At 42.8% G+C, this 19,413-nt stretch overlaps 1 protein-coding gene across 12 annotated transcripts in view; it reads right to left on the reverse strand.

Annotated features, from left to right (window-relative positions):
- Positions 1-19,413, reverse strand: part of FOXP1 (forkhead box P1) — a 377,541-nt gene that overhangs the window by 42,139 nt on the left and 315,989 nt on the right. For all 12 annotated transcript variants that reach the window (XM_063165022.1, XM_063165025.1, XM_063165020.1 and 9 more), the window contains one exon: positions 4,769-4,873. In XM_063165022.1, the coding sequence (XP_063021092.1) occupies positions 4,769-4,873 (105 nt within the window). The remainder of the gene's footprint in view (positions 1-4,768; positions 4,874-19,413) is intronic.

A 19,413-nucleotide genomic window follows, 5' to 3' on the forward strand; every position in this document is an offset into this window, starting at 1 on the left:
TTCTGGCTAAATTCCAACACACAATTTCATTAACCCAGGTACTGCAGGTGATAAAACTCATTTTTCCCTAAAGAGACAGCTAAAAAGTACCAGTTATACATTTATGAAGTACCAGCAATCAAAATTATGGATTTTCTAAAAGGTTTTTAACTACTTTTATTGAAAGGAAAATCGCTGTCTCAGACTTTTGTGACACTATTGCTAATAATAAATTTTACCATTTAGACATCGCAGTAATATGGTAGACAGTGTCAATAAAAGTATGAAACAAAGATGATCCCTGTCTTTTAAGGAATGCTTTCTGATTACACACCGGAAATTATAATGGGAAACATAAACTAAGTGCACCTTTAAGAGAGGAAAAAAGGGGATAATGCAAGGCGATGGACCTCGCTACATATATCTCATCAGCAGAAGTATTTAATATATATGTGTGTGTGTGTGTGTGTAAAGTATGTATGAAAATAAAATAGAAATAAAGTTACAATACTGAAGTAAATAAAAATGTGAGAATAAATAATGACCTAATGACAATTGTTAATGACTGTTAATACATACGCGATAAAATGCATTATGAGAATTAAAATAATAGGAGAAATAACAAAATAATGGAATAAATAATACAAATTAAAATAATTTTAAAAAATCATTTAAAAACAATGAAATAGGAATTCAGGGGGTTATTTGGAGCTGGCCTGCTGCTCGGCTGCCCGGAGGGGCAGGAGCGGGGCCGTGTCGCGGCTGCCGCTGCTCCCGGGGATGCTCCCGGTGCCTCTCCCGCTCCAGCAGCATGCCCGGGAGCACTAGAGGGCACTGTGGGATTTGGGCCACCCCGGCCTCCGCCGCCGCGGGGGTCCCGAGCCCCAGCCCGGCCCGGGGGAGGCTCGGGGGCTGTGGAAGCGGCGGGCGCGGGCCCCGGACCGGGCCTGTCCTCAGGCCTGCCGGGCTCGGCACCGGCGGCTGCCGGCGGGCGCGGCCGGGTGCCCCCGCACGGGACGGGGCCGCGATCCCGCAGCTTCCCCCCGGCCGGGGGGGTCCCGCCGGCCCCACAGAAACCCGAAACACCCACCCGGAGCCCGGCCTCTCCCTGCCCTCGCTGCCTGTGCGATTAAACGGTCCGCGCCGTGCAGATGATTTTAGTGCAGAACGCTCTCCCATGCAAAACGAGCGCAATTAATGCCTTTGAAACAATTTATGATTTCCGGCCTACTTCAACATGTATTAGCATATACCTGGTTTCTTTAATATACACTTTGTTTTTCCAAAACCACAAACATAGTTGCTGGAATTTCATGTGGAAGTGCTTAAGGGGTTGAAAGTTAACACCTTTGTGAGCCGAGCAGTCTCACAGTTGCTGCTAAACAAAAGCCTCTTTGTAGAAGCTTTCTCGAAATGTTTTCTTAACATGTTCCAAGTAGTTTTAGGCAGGCAACTAAAGTAAACAAGATGTTACCATGATAAAAACACTTGTGAAAACATTACAGAGTGCACTTAGTAGTTTCTTTCACATAAACTCCCCTTCGTTTCATCAAAGTTAAATGCACATGAAGCAGATTACCAGCATCACTGCAACACGGGACTGCCACATCTTTCCAAAGGTCTATGTCCTTTCTTTTAAAGAATATATTTGATTTAAAAATGCTACAGCCAGGATTAAGCACGTCTAAGCCACAATCAAATTATAGGGAAAAAAAAAAAAGGGAGGGGTGAGGAATAATAAAACCCTATTCAGTCTTCTGAATTTTTTGCCCTGCCTACCCTGCTGAATAAACCACCCTCCCTCCAGCCGAGATTTCCTGAACAACTTGCTGCATAAGGGGTATATATTCCTATCTTCCACGGTCTTTAAACACATGCAAATGAAATCAAGGATATAGTCAATTTTGCAGGAAAGTCGCTCTGTGCTACTAATTGCTCCTTTGCCGCCTGCGAGAGGGCCCTGGTTAACAGGCCAGACACGTGTGCACCCTCAGCCCTCACCTTGCTCCCTGCAGCCTGGCAGAGGCCACGGGGTCACCGCCCTGACACTGGACTTGTTTTTGTTTTTAGGCTCAGGGAGCGTTCTGGAGCATGCAGGGTGCTGCAGTTTCATTAGGCAGAGCAGCAGCCCCTGCTGCTATCAGTTAGCTCCAATTGATACCGCATCACATGACAACCAATGGCTGATGGATTCAAAACAGAAACACGACACGACGACTTGCTAAAACTGCAACTTATTTCAAAAAGAAACGGGGAAATAAATGCGTACAATAGCCCGTGTATCTGCTGGTTCTGATAAGCATCCTCCTGTTGGCTGTGAGTGAAAGACAACTAGGATCGTTATTTGTACAGTATTTATCTTTGAAATCAAGGGCCCTGTGGTGTACCTCACCTTGGGAACAAACACTACAGAATGATCACAGAAGAGTGTCAAATCTCTGGTTTTGATTTACCAACAGTTATGATATTTCTTCCTCAGGAGGAAAAGAAATGAACCATGTTTTAGACCTGCGAGTCCTTTTTTCTCCCTTAACTGAAGCATCATTTTATTGGCATACAGGGCCTTCATTCCACATACAACTTCTCTTTGCCTTTTCACAAGGTAAGTGAAATTAAGCAATACTCGATACACAGGCTGTATTTCACTTGGTAAACAAGAGCTTTTCCCTTGAGGGGGCCATCAAAAGAGTGTCACAGATTACACAAGTATCAGAAAGAAACTTCAACCATCTACCTGTTATCTTTTCATTGAGTAATGAATTCTGATAAATGACAACATAATTTTAAGGACAGATGCTCCACAGGAGACATGGAAGGCTACAGTATTTTATGAAGCAACACTCACTTCTTAACAGTGTCAATACAATGCTCAGGGACATCCATTTCTGCATTTGTTCTGAGTTAAATATGATTCTGAACAGTAAGACTTTGGACACTGCAGCATTAGGATGAGAAAATTCAGGTGATTAGGTTGAGAAAGCTCACATAAAATATTTCTGTTGAAAGCTTTCAATGGAGACAAAAGCTAGACTGATAGTGAAAAAACTAGAGCTGATGGAGCAGCTTCAAGTCCAACCTGGGCTGGTGACAGTTTGCAGGTTATTCCTAATTACTGACTGCTGCACATTATCTCCTCCAGGTGAACTGGTGGACTGGGTCTGTGTACTGAAACACCTCCAAAATACCATATAAAAAAACAGCCCTACCTCTACCCATGCTTGTGATTAAGAGCTGTGTTTTCTATGCATGGCCACCTCAAGCAACCACTCAAGATTCCTATGGAATCTTCCTGAAAGCAGCAGCTCTCACCTGGAACACAGGACTAGCACAGGAAGCAAAGGTGGCACAATCTGACCATGTGTGGCCACACACTTTATTCTGCTATCTAAAGCTACCACAGCACCTTTCCCTTGCACTTACAGCAGTAAATTGAGAATTGTTTTAAAGGTCTAAATGCTATAGTATGGCATATGAATATGAATGAGCTGGCAAGTATGGCAAGATTAGCATTTATTTCACTTAAGTGAACAACAGGATGAATTACAAGGAATGAGGCCACCCTTCATGGAAATTTATGACTAGCACCTTCTTATTTTGTAATCCTCTTGTAATGAGAACCTTCTCATTACTGTACCATTCCCCACTTGTAATATATGTTTATAGTAGGACCAGCGCCGCTCCTAAGAACTCAGGAGGGTTTTGCCAGTGAAACCACAACTGGTCCATTCTGTTCTGAGAGCAAAACCCTATCTGTATCATCTAACATCACCCAACAAACATCCTCTGCTTGCTTTTGCCCTTCCCTCCCTCACATTAAAATCCAGGGAACCGCCCCAGAAACAGCAGGTACAGCTGAACCTTATGGGAGTAAGTCTACTTATTCATCCTGAAGAACTTCATGTATTTATGTGGACTAAATTCACGAGATGACTATTCTAAATGGGAGAAAAACTTGTCCCTCTGTGCAATTAAATCACAAATATTGCCTGAGTGGCTGGTCTTTAGTGATCTTACAACTGACCAGCCACAGAACTTGAGCCAAGATCAGGGACAAACCTTCAGCAACCTGGATGCACCCACAGCATGTGTGTACCTGGTGTCCTACCCAGACAAAGAACTCTTTTGTGATGGGAACAGGGGTGAGGTTGATGGTTTAGTTGTGGAGCAGCCATGTGTAAGCTATTAGGGCTCTGAGGACCTTCCCTGCATCGGGATGCACGCACTACCACACACTAGTCCATAATGCACTGTTTATGCAACGTGTAAAATTGTGTTCTTTGGCAGCAAGGAAAAGGTCTGCAGCAAACTGCAGGGGCCCAATTAATATAATTATAGTTTATTTTTAGTAGTGTAGACTTTGTTCATTAGTTACTTATTTGACATAAATTAAATTTCACGTGATGTTCTGCAATTCTCTGTTCAATTATGGAGTTAATTTAAGACTAGATTTCTAAATTAAAGTGAAATCAAGGTTAAAACAAGGTTTTATTATTTACATGATCGATACTGCAACTTAAAAATTATTTAAATAAAATAAAGAAAAAAAAAGCTGCGGAACTGCAAACGCTATTTTATAGCAATACACTGAACAAGACCATAATTTCCCCATGGGGCTAATTTACTATCCCCTGTTAAAACGTTCTTGAGCCTGATCCAAAAGCCACTGAAGTGAAAGGGAGCTCTCTGTTGACTTCAATGGGCTTTGCATCAGGCCCAGGGTGAGTGACAGCACACAGAATTTCAGGGCATGCTTTCTGTACAATGCAAGTGCCAAAAAAGCCATCCTTACTTTAGGAAGGACTGGAAGTCTTCACACACTGCTTCACAGCCCGGCCATTTGCATACGCCGTGTCCGTACAGCGGGTGGCTGTGCGAGTGCTCCTCGTGGGGTAAACTGCAGGGGAGAAAGAGAACAGACAACAAGTGCTGTAAAACTGAAGGTGCTGCAACAATTCATCCTCACAAAGACTCCTGAAGAGCAGCAACCACCACATCCTGAAGCATCCCCAACATCTCACGGTACCCGCCTGATTCTTGCCCATGGTTTTTCAAAACAGAATTAAATGCCATTTGCAGTGTGAAACATGTGTCATTCTTACTTAGCTATCCTCCTACATTTCATTCATTAATTAAGAGGTTTGTAAAGAATTTAAATTAACATGGATGGGGGAGAAATCATTTGACAGACCTGCTTAATATCCTGCTTGATATTTTGCTAAAAAATTTATGAACATTGCATATTTACAACTCAACTTCATCGAGAAGTCATCTCCATACAGCAGTGTCCCATTACACCACAACACAGCTGGACCTGAGGCTTTCCTCATGGCTACAGAAAGGAAAAGCATCAAATTTGCAGCCTTGGCTTTCCCACCATGTTATTTATTTACTGGGTTGGGGTTTTTTCTGGTTGTTTTTTTTCCTTCTTCTCACAGGCTGTTTCACTGCACAAATACAGCCCCCTTACATCCCAAGAAAAAAGATTTGAGATGTATTTTCAAATGCAAAATTCACCATAAAGAAGAAGGGGCATGCAATCAAAGGATTCCTCAGCACGAGGGGTTAGGGGGGGCTATTAACCTCGCCTAAGATTGGGCAGGAACGTCACGGAGCCTCCTAACTACTGAACCCAGGGTTAAAGCAAAAAATTCATACGAGCACTAAGGGGTTAATCCTTCAGCGGGATTCCAATCAATACGTAATGATTTGGCTGCACTGATCCAAGTCATGAGACTCTTTGATCCAGGCCATGTGGTGCTCAGGGAAATGTATCTGTTGCACTCACTGATGAACCATATTCTAAAATATCTTCTTTATTCGACTTCTGCATGGAAACTTCCTAAGGAAAGGAATTACTTTTTGCAACAATCTCCATAACCTTAGATGACTTTAAAATCAAAATGTCAAAATAATATTGAAATCTCTATTTTATGCTCACACATGTATGTATTTTTCATGGCAAATCTTTTTGCTACAGCATGTCTGTGCTGTATTATGGACTTCAAACATACACAAAGGATATGAACACATACAGGCATCTAGGTGTGGCTTTTATGACTTACTTCATCCTGGATTACAGGTAACGTTATGGATAAATGCCTACTTTTTGTCATTTTACTTTTACACACACCTGGAAATCCTGTTTATTTTTCTTCTCTAATATTACCTGTCTGTGCACTCTGACAAAATTGTGTTCTTGTATTATTTCACATGCACTGGGTAGCCAGATCCCTGTAAATACACTCCTGAGATGTCATCCCAAACACAAACTAGTTGGAAGAGAAATTCCTGCCCAGATTATGCCACTTTTGACTTTAAGATCAATGAGAATCTGAAGATTACTGAAGGTGTTTTTAAAAATTATTTTACATTGAAAAAATACTTTTAAAAGTACTGACTAGAAAAGGTATTATGAGTTTTACATGAATCTAATTAATTATTTCATTAATATAATTTTTGGCTGTTTACAAATAGTCCTTCAAGCATAAATATATATATGTGCAAGGTAATTTCCTAAAAAAGACAACAGTAGATGAAGAGCCTTACAAAGGCCTTCTCTATATACAAATACTACACTGGTTTAGCTGAATCAGTCTTTTAAAAATGTTCAAGTGAGGAGAATCTCGGTAAAGTTTTTAGAAGAACTACGGAACCGATGCATTATTTGTAAGGAAATTTAAAAAATGCTAAACCACACATTTCCTCAGCTAAGGAAGAGGCAGAATGGCTGAAGAACACCATGCACCCAAGCCAAAGAGGCATATGGTCAAACATCCTCTATATACATCTGAAAATTCAGAAAATAATGGGGTTTATCATCTGTTTCTATACCTGGATACAGCAAAGGGTGAGACAGTGGGCTTTCATGTTGACACTCCATTAAAGTCCATAAAGACTACATATGAGAGTTATGATTTCAGTGTGTTTGGAAGAACAAAAAAAGGAAAAAAAAAGAAAAAACCAGTGAAGCAGTGTATGAATCTGCCCAGTGCATGTTACCCACACACTGGGACTTGTGATGGCCAAGTAAGGAGTCAGTCCCCCATAGGGTTTAAGCACTGTAAATCTCATTATAATATCAACAGGAGTCACATGGCTTAAACCCCCAGCAGGGATTTTAAAAGTTTCTCTGTGAGAGCCTAAAGGCCATGGCCAAGTCAACGGAAAGAGCCCTACCGAGATTTGTTTTTATTTTTTAAATCCAAGTGCAAATCTCTTTTCTTTCCAGGGAACTTGCACAAGACAAGACAAACTATGCAGGACGTGACACCCTGGTATTGTGTCCAAAGAAAATGATGGAATGACCAAGACAGTATCAAACTCTAAATGATGCTCAGGATGTCAAAGGCTCGTGCTGTCAATAACCATAAAGGCTGGTGCTTGCTGACTGTAAATGGGAACTTAAAAGGTCACTTTGCTAACTGGATGCCACGCGTAACACGCTTAACACCTACGCAGAGCTTCCACTGCCATTCAACCAAGAAGAGGAACTACTTCAACTTACCAAAAATAAGACATTTCAAAGAGAAAAAAAAAAAACCCTCACTCCTGCAAGACAAACGCCAGCCCTCTCTGCAGGCACTGTGCCATTCCGAAGGCAGCAACTCCCATCCTGCCTGGGGGGATTTCAGCCATGCCTTTCGGTGACCTTTATGTGTCAGTATCAGATTACTGCTATTTTATCCATCCCACTTTTGAAGATATTATAGATTGCCACTTGTTCCCTGATAGAGCCTGAAGAAGCACCTCAAAACAAAACAAAGAGCGGGTTTATACAGAGGCGGATGTAACGCACAAAGGATACAGCCAGTGGACATGAATGGAGAACTCTGCTGAACTGATCTAAGTACTCACTTTGTTTGGGCAAACAGAGGTGGAAAAAGATGATTTTAATCCAGAACATAAATAAACAGCTTTGTGAGCACTATGCAGACCGATAATCTGACATTGTTCACTGATTTTTGCACGCAAGCACAGCTTCTGTAATCTGGAGGCATCCTCGGTCTCGGAGACAGACTTTTAGAAGATCTGAGCATTGGCAAGCAGAAGCAAGTTTTAGGTCTGTTTGATTTCTAATGACACATTAGAGTAGGTGTTTGTTTCTGTCACTCTCTCCTTCCCAGGAATGCATATTCATGGTCGGGTACTGGTGATGCAACACTAGTTAGTGGAAATCATTTTATAACAAGACATAGTTTTCAAAGTACTGAAGGAATAAATGACGTAAATTCAAGACAACGTGGGGTTTCTTTCTCTTCATAAGGTACTTGCATAAAAAGTAGTTAATACAATAGAATTACATCCAAATAATGCAATAGTGATGCATTATTACATTGAACTACAGCAAAGAACACTCTGGCAAGTGAAATGTCTTGCATAAGTCACTTATTAATGACATAGAAGAGAATAACAAAATTCATGTATGAGACTAAAAACTGTGTAAGTATCCACTTATTTTGTGCTACTTCCAGCTCTGTTTCCAGTACAGAGGGGAAGGGAAAAGGGACAGGCACTTCCACAGCTTGTCTGGGCTTGCTGGATAGAGGAGGGGAAATTTAACCTCTTCCTTCTTCTCCCTACACTGCCCCATAACCCCAAGGATCCCCACAGGGTCTGGTAGCAACTTCCCCTCCCATTCCTACAGGGATGGCTGTACTTGCACAGCCCACTCCTGCCAACCACTCACCTTTTGGAATACACCTGCTGTGCTACAGCACCCTGGAAGAACAACACTCTGGGACACAAGAGCACAGGAGACAGAGACACCAGAGACAGCCAAGTGCTGATAGAGAATAAATATGACACCCCAAAGTGAGATGGGTATGCTGGGTATTGGGGAAAGCAGTGACCAAGCCCCAGCATGAAAGCTGCCTGTTCTTTAAATGGTTTCATTCAACTCCTATTTACTAACCACTGGGAACTGTGTTTGTATACCCACTAGCAAAGAAGTCATAGGTAGATACAAAATCCAGCTAAGCAGAAGCCTCAGTGTCTGTGCTTCTGCCACACAGTGGACCATATTTTAAATATTCATGATGCTGACATACTTCGTAATTCCACTCTCTTTCTTCCACATCTGCTTGAGCCAATGATCTTTGCCAAAACACTGGGGGAAGTCAGTGATGTAGAGAAGCATCCCTGACTTTCTATTACATTTATGAAGCATCTGCTCATGTTCTAACAGAGCTCAGAACATGCCTGAGCCACCTGCACGTTGAAAAATCAATACCACGTCTCCTGCTTTCCTCCTGCAAGGAGCTAGAGCACAGCACCCTCAGAAAGTGCAGAACTGCCTTTTTAATTTTACTTTGTTCCTCAGGGTCATTGGGAAGTGACCTCATCTTTGCTAGCTGCCATGAAACTGATATCTGTGTAGAGCCCAGGCAGGAGCATGGGGCTCTGTCTCACACCACATTCCCCCTCTCTCTGATTTAAATGGCACAGCCACTGAGGCAGAATGCCACAATTTTGGTCCTGTACAGGAGAAGGAGACACACACCTGGGAAGCAACACGGCTCTCCCAGAGTTGTGACTGTCTGGTGAGCTCTAAAGCTCATCAGAAGGCACTGAAAGAGTAAGGCTGCTGAAAAAGTCACAATTTTCTGAGTCAGAAACACTCGCTGCAACTGATTTTAAAATGAAACGGAAGAAGTAATGATTAAATCATTGTACAAACTGTGCTCAAGTGCAAGTTCCTGCCTTCATGAGAGAATCAACCAAACACAGATGCAAAAATGTGTTTTGCAGTAAGGCTCCACCGGTGAAAATCTCTTCAAATTCTTAGTAAGGTGGCACAGCACCTCTTTCCTCTTTAAACTGTGAATTAAAAAAAAACCCCAACCAGTAACTAAAAAAAAAACCAAAAAACCAACTTCTAGATCCTCATGCTCCTGTCCAAGCCTCAGAAACAGCCCAGGAAGCAGATATGTGATCTAAACGGGGCTGTCTGGGCAGGGTGATGCCTCCCCATCACTGGATAAAGCTTAACAGAAAGTCATGGGCCTGCAGGAGAGCTGGAATTTGATGTGAGTGGTCAGTGACAGTTCTTCCTACAACTGGCTTGCAAAATTTTGGATGCTTTTTAGAGGAGCACTTCTCCTCTTCCTCACTTCTTTAGTCCACATCCAGGCCTAGGACTGGAAGCAGCTCATGTTTTACATCAAGCCCTATTGGAAGTAACAAGAGGTTATATTACATTTTAAATGACTACACCAATTTAAGACAAATCAAGTTAAAACTGCAGCCCACAGGCTGAAATCCTCTCTTCTAATCGGTGTGCACTAACTTTATACTCCTGCAGCATAAGAAGGAAAACAGAAGTGCTGTTATAGCACGAGGCCACCTCTGCATCCCAAATCACTGCTCCCCATTTATCCCTCTTTGTGGCACTATTCCCCAAATTCCCATTCTGCAAGGAGAACACTGGAGAATCTGCAGCAAGACTAAGACAAAATCTGGCTGACATTCCCCTTCCCTTCTATCCCCACTCTCACTCTGCAAAGAGCAGAACCAGACTGGGTAATTATAAGCATCATCCTCTGGTTTTGATCTATCCACTGATGGTTTGGAGTATTAATCAACATTATGACCCTCCAGCACTCTAACACATTCTCCTTCCAGTGGCAGCCCCTCTCCCAACCCTGCAGGAAAACTGCCACAGGGCCTGGACAGTCACTGCCCTACATCCCTTCCTTGGAGAAATTAAATGTATTTCTAGAGCATTTAAAAGAAATGCCCATTGCAAAAAATCCATCACTTATCTCCGGTACAAATTCCACTCCTGCATTTGAATTAACGAGTTTCTCTATGATTTAAAACTCTTATTTTTTTATTTCAACCTTGTGCCTAGGTACTGTGGTGAAAAGTACATCAAATATACCCAGACACACACAATTTGAAACGCTGGATTTTAAATTCCAGCACTGCTAACTAATGAGAACAATTTTTTCCTCCTTCTTCTTTGTAGCATCACTTCATGTACTTAGATACCATAATCATATCCTCCTAGAGCCTCTATTTTTCCAGGGTGTAGATCTTTAATTCCCTTTAATCTGTCTTCATAGCCTATTCCCTCCAATTCCTTTATCATCCTAGCTGCTCTCCTCTATATTTGCTCCAGCTTCCCTTTATCCTTTCTGCAAGAGAGTGGCCAATTGTACATCACACTCAATGTGGTTTAACTGGTTCTGCATAAAGTAGAACAGGAAAAAAAAAAAGGACTCGGATGCAACATGCATGTTTATGCCTCCCATGACTGCATTTACCTTTTTGACTAAGACATGGCACAGAGTGTCCCACCTTAATTTCTCAACCCCGATTATGCCTCAGCCATTTCCCACACAGCCGATGCTGAGCAGCTGACGTGTCATGTCAAACCCGCAGTTTGGAATTTTGATTTCCTAGCTGGGCTACTTTCTACTTATCCCTGCTAAATCTCATTTTATTCCTCTCCGAACAGTCTCCTAATTTATTCAGATTAAAACGGATTGATTCAGTATCTTAGTTTAATTAGGAAAAAAATGTGATCCAACTACTTTCTTGGGTTTTTTGGGGCTGGGGGGATGTTCTGCGGGTTTTTTTTTTCAGTTTGGGGTTTTTTTTTAACACTGACTTTTAGCACAGCTATCCCATCCCTCTAACACACCCAATTCGCATGGCAGAAGGAGGTGGCAATGGCAAAGCTTTGGCCCCAATTCAGCAACCCTTTTAAGAACACACACAAGTATAAAAACACAGGATTAGACCTTGGACTTCAGCGAGATGGAGGTGTAAAATTACCAACGAACATACATACTTTGTAAAAAGATCCTGTTTGCCAACCTTATTTTACTGTAATTTATATTCTGTTGTAACATTCGAATTTATAGTAAAAGAAAACACTGAGAAACAAGATCTGTACTTGTTCAACAAAATTCTATTCTGTTACATTTAGAGTTGAGGCGAGTCTTCCACTCTTATATAAACCGGTGATACGTCAACAAATATGATTAACAGGGACTATTCACGTCAGTATTTTTCACCCCTGTCCCACAGGCACAACAAAACCTGCGCAGAAGGTGACTGTCACATCACACACAGCCTGGCAGCTTGCTGGGGGGGCCCTCGCCCACCCCACACCCCTGCAGCAGCAGCAAAGTGCCCTTGGGGAAATGTTTATAAAAATATAATTAAGATAAATAATGATTCCAAGGGAGAACTACAGCTAGAGCACTGCATTCGCTCTGCCGCATGCTCTCCCCTTGGAAGAATGCTGTTTGAAAAAGCACTAAAATGCAGAGGACACAAGCCTGCTTCCCCAGGGAAGCGTGCTGAATCATACAGGTAGTGTAAATATCATATGCTGCTGCAGGTGCTAGGCAGTCTATTTGTTTGTGTTTACTAAAAGGCACAACAAATAGTCCCACTAAAACAGAACAACACTTGGCATTGGACTGATAGGTACCAGAGCAGCCACAAATCACATTCATGCAGCTCGATCTGAACTGCTGGGCAACGCTAGAGCTTCACCCTGCTTTTTGGGAGGGCCTCTGTGCCATGATTTGCCCCTCTCAGAGCACAGAGAAGCTCAGCATCCTGTCTGAGCATCCCACACCCGGAGAAAACCTTGCAACAGCGGGAAAGAAAGCCAGAAAAAGACAAGAAATACAGAACAGACTTGCATGACATACACGGCCAGCTAACATCGTTTACAGCTTTGCAACTTCTGAGTTAATTCACAGTATAAACAACACGGAAAATGTTTCTTCCGAGCAAGACTTCCTGTAAACTGTTCATTAGAGCGCGCGGAGCGCGGGGCTGTGCACCTGCTGATTAACCATGCGCTCCAAGAATAAACACAAACCCCAGCCAGCCAGATTGTTCTGGAATTTGCTCTGAGCTGATTTTTCTTCCCCCATGTTATAAATTGGATTCTACAATAAAACAAACAGCAGAACATAGGTTGCCGAGAGTTAAAATCTACTTTTTACACTACATTGACCACAGCACCCACAGGCACAGCTACAATGTCTTTCTATGAATGGGACAGATTGCCATATGGATGCAGACACTGAACAAGCTGTACAACTCCTGGCGACAAGTGCCTAGGGGACTGTCCTATATTAGCACCACCTGTGCTGTGGAAATTGTGCTCTGTGTATGAAATGGTATTTAAGGGCCCATCGTGATGTTATTTTTGAGTATACACAAAAAGGAAAATTACAGCTAAAAAGAATTTGCTGGCTAGCGGATCTGTTGCTCAGTTCCCGGGATCATCTCCCAAAGGAATAGCTCTCCTCTTTATTCATGCAGCCCAAAATGACAAGCTGTAACACATATTAGCAGTTTCCCTGCCTGGGCTTATACCATCCTTTTAATGACAAGAATCTACTTTATAATATACATATGTTTTCCTGATCACACAGAAGAAATTACAGGCCTCCTACCTTACCACTACCAGCTATACAGAAAAACACCCCATGGCATTTCACAAACATTGCTCCAGCAGCAAGCAATGCAATACATGATTTTTCCTTGGGCTCCTTCCTTCAACCCTCACTGTGCAGCAGGTAGAACCACAAATCCCAATTACCAAATTTAAATGTGCATCTCGCTACTTTGAAAATACAACTGTGTCTGCCTGACAAAAATAGAGCTCCAGATTAGCACAAGATGTTGAAGGAGTGAGGAGAAGAGAAAAGCAGGGAAGAGAGGTTTGAGCAGTACCTAGCTGCTCTACAAAAAGAGATTTCCCCCTCTCCAAACTGCAAGAAAAAAAAAAAAAAGATGCCAAGAAAAAGTAAAGTAAAACAAATTGAATTAAAGAAAAACAGTTGTAAAGTGAACATTACAACCTGGGAAAAATGATGTCATTTTATTGAGAAACTCATTTTTTTTCCATTAAACCACAGTGAAACGGATAAAGTTTATACAGCTTAATGGTGGAGTTTTACTTTAAATGCTGCTCAATATCTTAGCAGTACGATATAACATGATATAACAGCTGTCATACTAACTGCTCCATTTTTATTGAGCAGCACAGAAAATAGTCACACAAAAGTCACCTAAGTTCCCTACTTCTACAGCCCTTTCAAGGGTGTTTCTGTTCTCAGATTGTGCTATATATGTTAAAAAAATAACACAGCTCTTTATCAGCTCCCTGCTCAGCTCTTCAGGACAATCAGACCTGACCAAATTCTGAGAAAGGACAACTTGCACATAGGAGGAAATAAAAAGAAACAGAAATCCACAGGGCAGTAAATGAAAACCAGGTCCCTTTTTAAGAGTACTACATAAACACCTCTAATAAAAGAAGAGGACAAATTTTCATTGGACTTTAAGTATTTAGACAGGAATGTTTTAGTAAAAGTTTAACTGCAAAGTGCATGCAATTAACAGAAAGCCATCAGCTATTTCTCTGGTATGTAAAAATAGCATTAAGCTGTATTAAATGCACGTGTAAGTATCTCAGTTGCAAGAAAAGGGAGGAGATATGCAAAGCACTCAGATATCAAACAATGATCTGTTGGCCAGATGGAGGAATAAAACAATACATATGCTAAAATTTGGAAGAGTTCTGTTAGGCGTCTGCCAAGGCTCACCCAATCTATTTTAAGTGCTTTTTGATACATTAGCTTAGTGTTTGGAGTTGTACAACCGATGGTTGTTACACAGGACCAGAGAGAAGTGAAACGCTGGCGTGCAGGAGCTCCCTGATGCTGGGGCAGCTTCCCAAGCATCAAACCCAGCACCCTGCTCCAGCCAGGGGCCACATCAAACATTCACAGCCTGGTTAACTTAGCATCTCTCCTAGGGGAAAGCAAGTAAAATAAGCTGCTTTTAGCTCAGTGCAGGAATTCCCTGGGAAGCTGATGAAGGAGCTCCTGGGCAGAGTGAGGAGCGAGTGGAATTGTACAACTGATTTAGCACCGCGGCAGACGGTGGGTGCGGGCGACGCACAGGAGGCTCCACACCCGCATCTGAAAAGCACGAACAATAAAAAGTGCCTGATAAGGCTTAAAACTGAAGATTAACAGCCCCAGGTCTGAGTCACAGCCGGTGTTTTTTCAAAGGTGATTACAGAAGAGTGACTCAGAGGGAAGCCTTCAGTAACTGGTGGCATTTCTTTGGCAGGGGAGTGAGTGCCAAGGGATCGGACACTGGGACACTTTGGGCTGTACCTGCACAGAGTACATGGAGATGGCCAGGCTGGGCCCCTGCTGTCACAGTGCCATTGTCACCAACAGCCCAAGCAGCCCCACCGCCATTCCAGGCGCAATGAGAAGGACAGCAGCCATGTGGAAAGCAGAATAGTTTATAGAAAGCCAGCTGGGCCATCCAGGCTCAAGTCTCTCACTCCAACCTGGCTCCACAGCAAGGATGAAGGCACCTGAGCTGCTCAGACCACAGGTAAGAGCACAAAGGTCATGATGGGGTACATGGAGCAGCTAAATACCTTCTGGGAGGAAAAGGTCTAGGAACACCTTATTTCTTAAGGGAGAATGAATCTGAGACAACCTAATCCAACACAACTCTGCTGATGGTGAAGAACAATGAACTAAAATCAGCTGTAGGGAGCAAGTGAGGGGAGCTGACACGGCTGAGCAGATCTGATGCTGGCACCAGTGCAGAATGAATGCCAGGGACTAAGTGGAGAGGCTGGCCAAGAGAGGATGGGGCCCTGGGAGCATATGGACTGCAGGCTGAACTGTTTCATCCCAAGCATTAATAATGGACCCAAGTCTGTAATTCTTAATTGTGCTGAATCCTAATGCATCTAAAGGCCTTGGGATTTTGATGGAGGATCAGCTGGCATGGAAGATAACAACAGTAAAGCATGAGGCATTAGGCCTAAGCAGCAGATCAATGGTCTGCCATGCCATTCCTCACTTCCCTTCAGAGCCTTCTCCAGACCCTGTCCTCCTGCCATGCTGGCAAGAAAAAGCAATTTTAAAATCTCCTTGTTTATCCCATCTATTTTTCCTATGAGATGGCTGCTTGCTTATGTGGAAGGACAAGACTCAAGTGTATGTGGAAAGGGTATAAAGGCAATGAGGGGAAGAGATGGGACTGCCGGCAGATGGAGAAAGGTCTCTTGGACACAAAGCCTTTAACTGCAACTCTTCACCTTACTCCTGGTAAACAACAGATGCACTTCCTAAATTATCAGGTCTGGACCTTCATTAACTCAGTTGTTTATGTACAGCCTGCACTATCGTGGCTCTGCTGCAGTCAGTGCAGGATGGTACCAGGGGATGGAACCAGCACAGCTCCACTGCAGCCCCAGACCTCCCAGCTCAAGCCCAAACTGGAGCAATCTCTGCCCACTGCAAAGCACTGATGAATTCTGCCCTGTTCTGGTTTTCCATACCTACCCACATGGGGAATATTAAGCATGCAGGTTTCAGGATGCCCACTGTTAATCAGGTTTTACAGTTAGTAGCCACTTGAAGTGACCGGCCATCCCCCTGCTTTGTTTTGGGGCTTTTCTTAAGAAAATAATTATTTCTCCCAAATAAGATTTGGTGGAACGAGATGGAAAGTGGGTACTGTCCCTGACATTTCTAAGCACAGCAGATGTACTTAACTGGCTCCTGTTATTTATTTATTTACTTGTGTAGAGAAAAAACTGCTTGTTATTGAAGAAACCCAAATGCTGATAAGATGATGAGAGGTTTGCATGCTGGTTGATGGTCTCACTTTCCCTTATCCTGAATGAATACAAGTATCTATAACTAAATATTTCCCTTAGGGTACTGATGACTGAGGTATGTTTATTGCATTGAGTGAATTTATATATATAATCAGCACAATAAACATTATTAAATTGTCTGAGTAAAATCAAAGCATGAAACACACAGTCAGTGCTGAATTCTAATGATGCTGAATGCCCATGATTGCATGGGGAAAGGATCTTAACAAGCCTTGATTTGAGCTTTGGCATCCGCCTCACAAATCACACGAAATGTTCCCTCTTTAATAGTGCTGAATATTGATAAATGTCTCTGCACGGCACAACAGGGAAGTTGGTCTCTATTGGCAATCTTTACCAAAGTGTGTTTTTTCCTTCTCTACACTCAAGGGTTTACCCTGAATGATTTAATTATAATTTTCCTTGTGTAAGACAAATTAAAGAGGAGAGTAGGAGTGTCATGCCAAAGCAGATTATTTATCTCCTTAACAGATTGCTGTGCACCAAACCCCAGAGCTGCTGCTGCTGCTGCTACTTACAGAAACTGGGCGAAATGTGGGACAAAAGCATAGATGTAATATACATTTAAAGCCCAAATGAATGAAAGCATTAACCCATTATTTATGGCTGGAATTGTTTCATTCCCAGGGAAGCCATACACACAGAGCATGCAGAAGCCAAGTGCAGCACCAGTGTTCCCTGGCCCAGGAGGGAGGGTGTCTCCTGCTTTTGAATATATTTTTGCTTTTTGGATGTCCCGAGTGACTCTGGCCATCTACCTGCTGCTTGCTTTTTAGTCACAAAGGGGAAATTTTGCTGTCACTGGGCCCCAAGGACAGCAGCCCCACAGTGTCACCAGAGCTGTGTCCCTGCAGCCTGTGCAGAAGCCCAGCCTGGGCTGGCGGCACGGCGACGCGTGGGCACGCCAGGCAGCCAATGACTACTGCTCCTGCTATTTTAAACCCCTTGTTTATAACCAGAATGTGTTTTTACCCAAGATACAGAGCAGATCTGCTGCTCGCCTGCTGATTCTAACACAGGTGCCTCCTGTCTCGCAGGTCTGGAGCAGCCTGGCAAGCTGACCTGTGGGATCAGGAACCCCCTAAACACAGCCTGAACTATCCCAGTGACATGTGCCAGAGATGACAGTGATGATAGTAACTCCCACATAACCAACCTGCCTCCTGCAGCCCACTCCTTCTCAAAAGCCCAAGAGAAAGGGGTTGAAAACAGCTTTACAGCACACCCTAAAAGTTAATGTTACCTGTATATGATTATTTATGGCTGCTGGGCAGTCGTTATGATGTGGCTGTGCTTAACTTTTAGGACACTTACAGATTTTACTATGTGCTTTTTATTGTTGGTTAAATCTAAATAAATAGCTCTTGCTTGTATCAGATCAGAGCTAACATGAGGTTAGCACAGAACGTGCAGGAATGAGGGGAAACCCGCAAGTCAAAAACCTTCCCTGGCCAGCCCAGGCTGAGACTTATGTGAGGGGAGGTGGAAGGGCTGATTCCTCCCTGGTGAGTTCTTCCCACAGCCCCATCTGACCTGAGCCTGAGCCAGACTGCCTCCAAAAGTCTCCTTAGATTTGCTGTGCTGAACCAGATGGGTACAAGAACACACATGGCTTTAATGCTAAGTCCAGCAAACTCAGGCTCCGACCAGACCCAGGATTTTTCTAGTCTTAACTTCTGCAATCAAATAATTATTAAACCCCTGTTTGTGCCTGTGCTCTCTTTTGCAAGCCCACTAAAATTTCACTTCTGTGAGCTTTCAACCATACATGTGATGGCAGAGCACAGCAACTCTTCCCTCCCTGCTCACTCCCCACCCTGTACTCCCTGCCTGTAGATAAATATCCTTTCAGAAAGGAAACCAGTGCAAAATATCTCACCAAGAGGAGTTTCTGTGTCACATGAAATCCAGGCAGGCACCAGGGTGCCTGATGAGACTGCAACAAAACCCTTAAGTGCATCAGGAGGCATTCTCCTGCCTGTAGTCTCCTGCTCTGCTTATGGATAAACATGTAATTCAATCACTGCAGCAAATGGATGGCATAAAGCCTCCATGTACCAAAGAGAGGCAGGACAAAGCAAAGGCTGTAGCCTTCTTATTTGTATTCCTAAATATACCTATTTTGTATTTTGATATTTCACAGAATTCAACAGATATGCAAGAAAAGTATAAGGCAAGCTTAATAACACAGGTATTGTTTCCAGCACTGAGGATTTAGTCTTCTTAACTAAGACAATCTCAAACAATACCATGGCATGTTTATGCCTTCCTAATTAATCTGGAACTTTACTAATAAAAGCGTGTGTATCACCTTGCCTGCAGATCCCAACTGCCTCCAGACCACAATTACAGGACTCAGACACATGGATTTCTAGGTCTGCCCAATACTATACACAGAGAAAATTCTTACTTCAGAACAGATTCCTGTATTTCCACTGCACTTCAAACTGAACTGAATCTGTTTCCTGGTTTATGCCATTAGCACGCAGCACGTGCCTCTATTCAGTGAAAGAAGATCCATCTTGCTGCATGGGATTTTACTTTATATACTCCATAAGAAAAACATAGATAAAAAATTTATTGAAAAGCCATAAACCCATCCTGTTCAGTTCTACGTGCAGCAAAAAGGGAATTAATTGTTTAATAAACACCAAATTTTTTTTAGTATCCCATGTAAGTCTTCATGAAAACCACGTCCTTGGCACTTACATGCATTATAAAGATATTCACTGATGTTCCCACAC

Source organism: Melospiza melodia, chromosome 10 (genome assembly GCF_035770615.1).
Source record: "Melospiza melodia melodia isolate bMelMel2 chromosome 10, bMelMel2.pri, whole genome shotgun sequence".
Lineage (NCBI taxonomy): Eukaryota > Metazoa > Chordata > Aves > Passeriformes > Passerellidae > Melospiza > Melospiza melodia.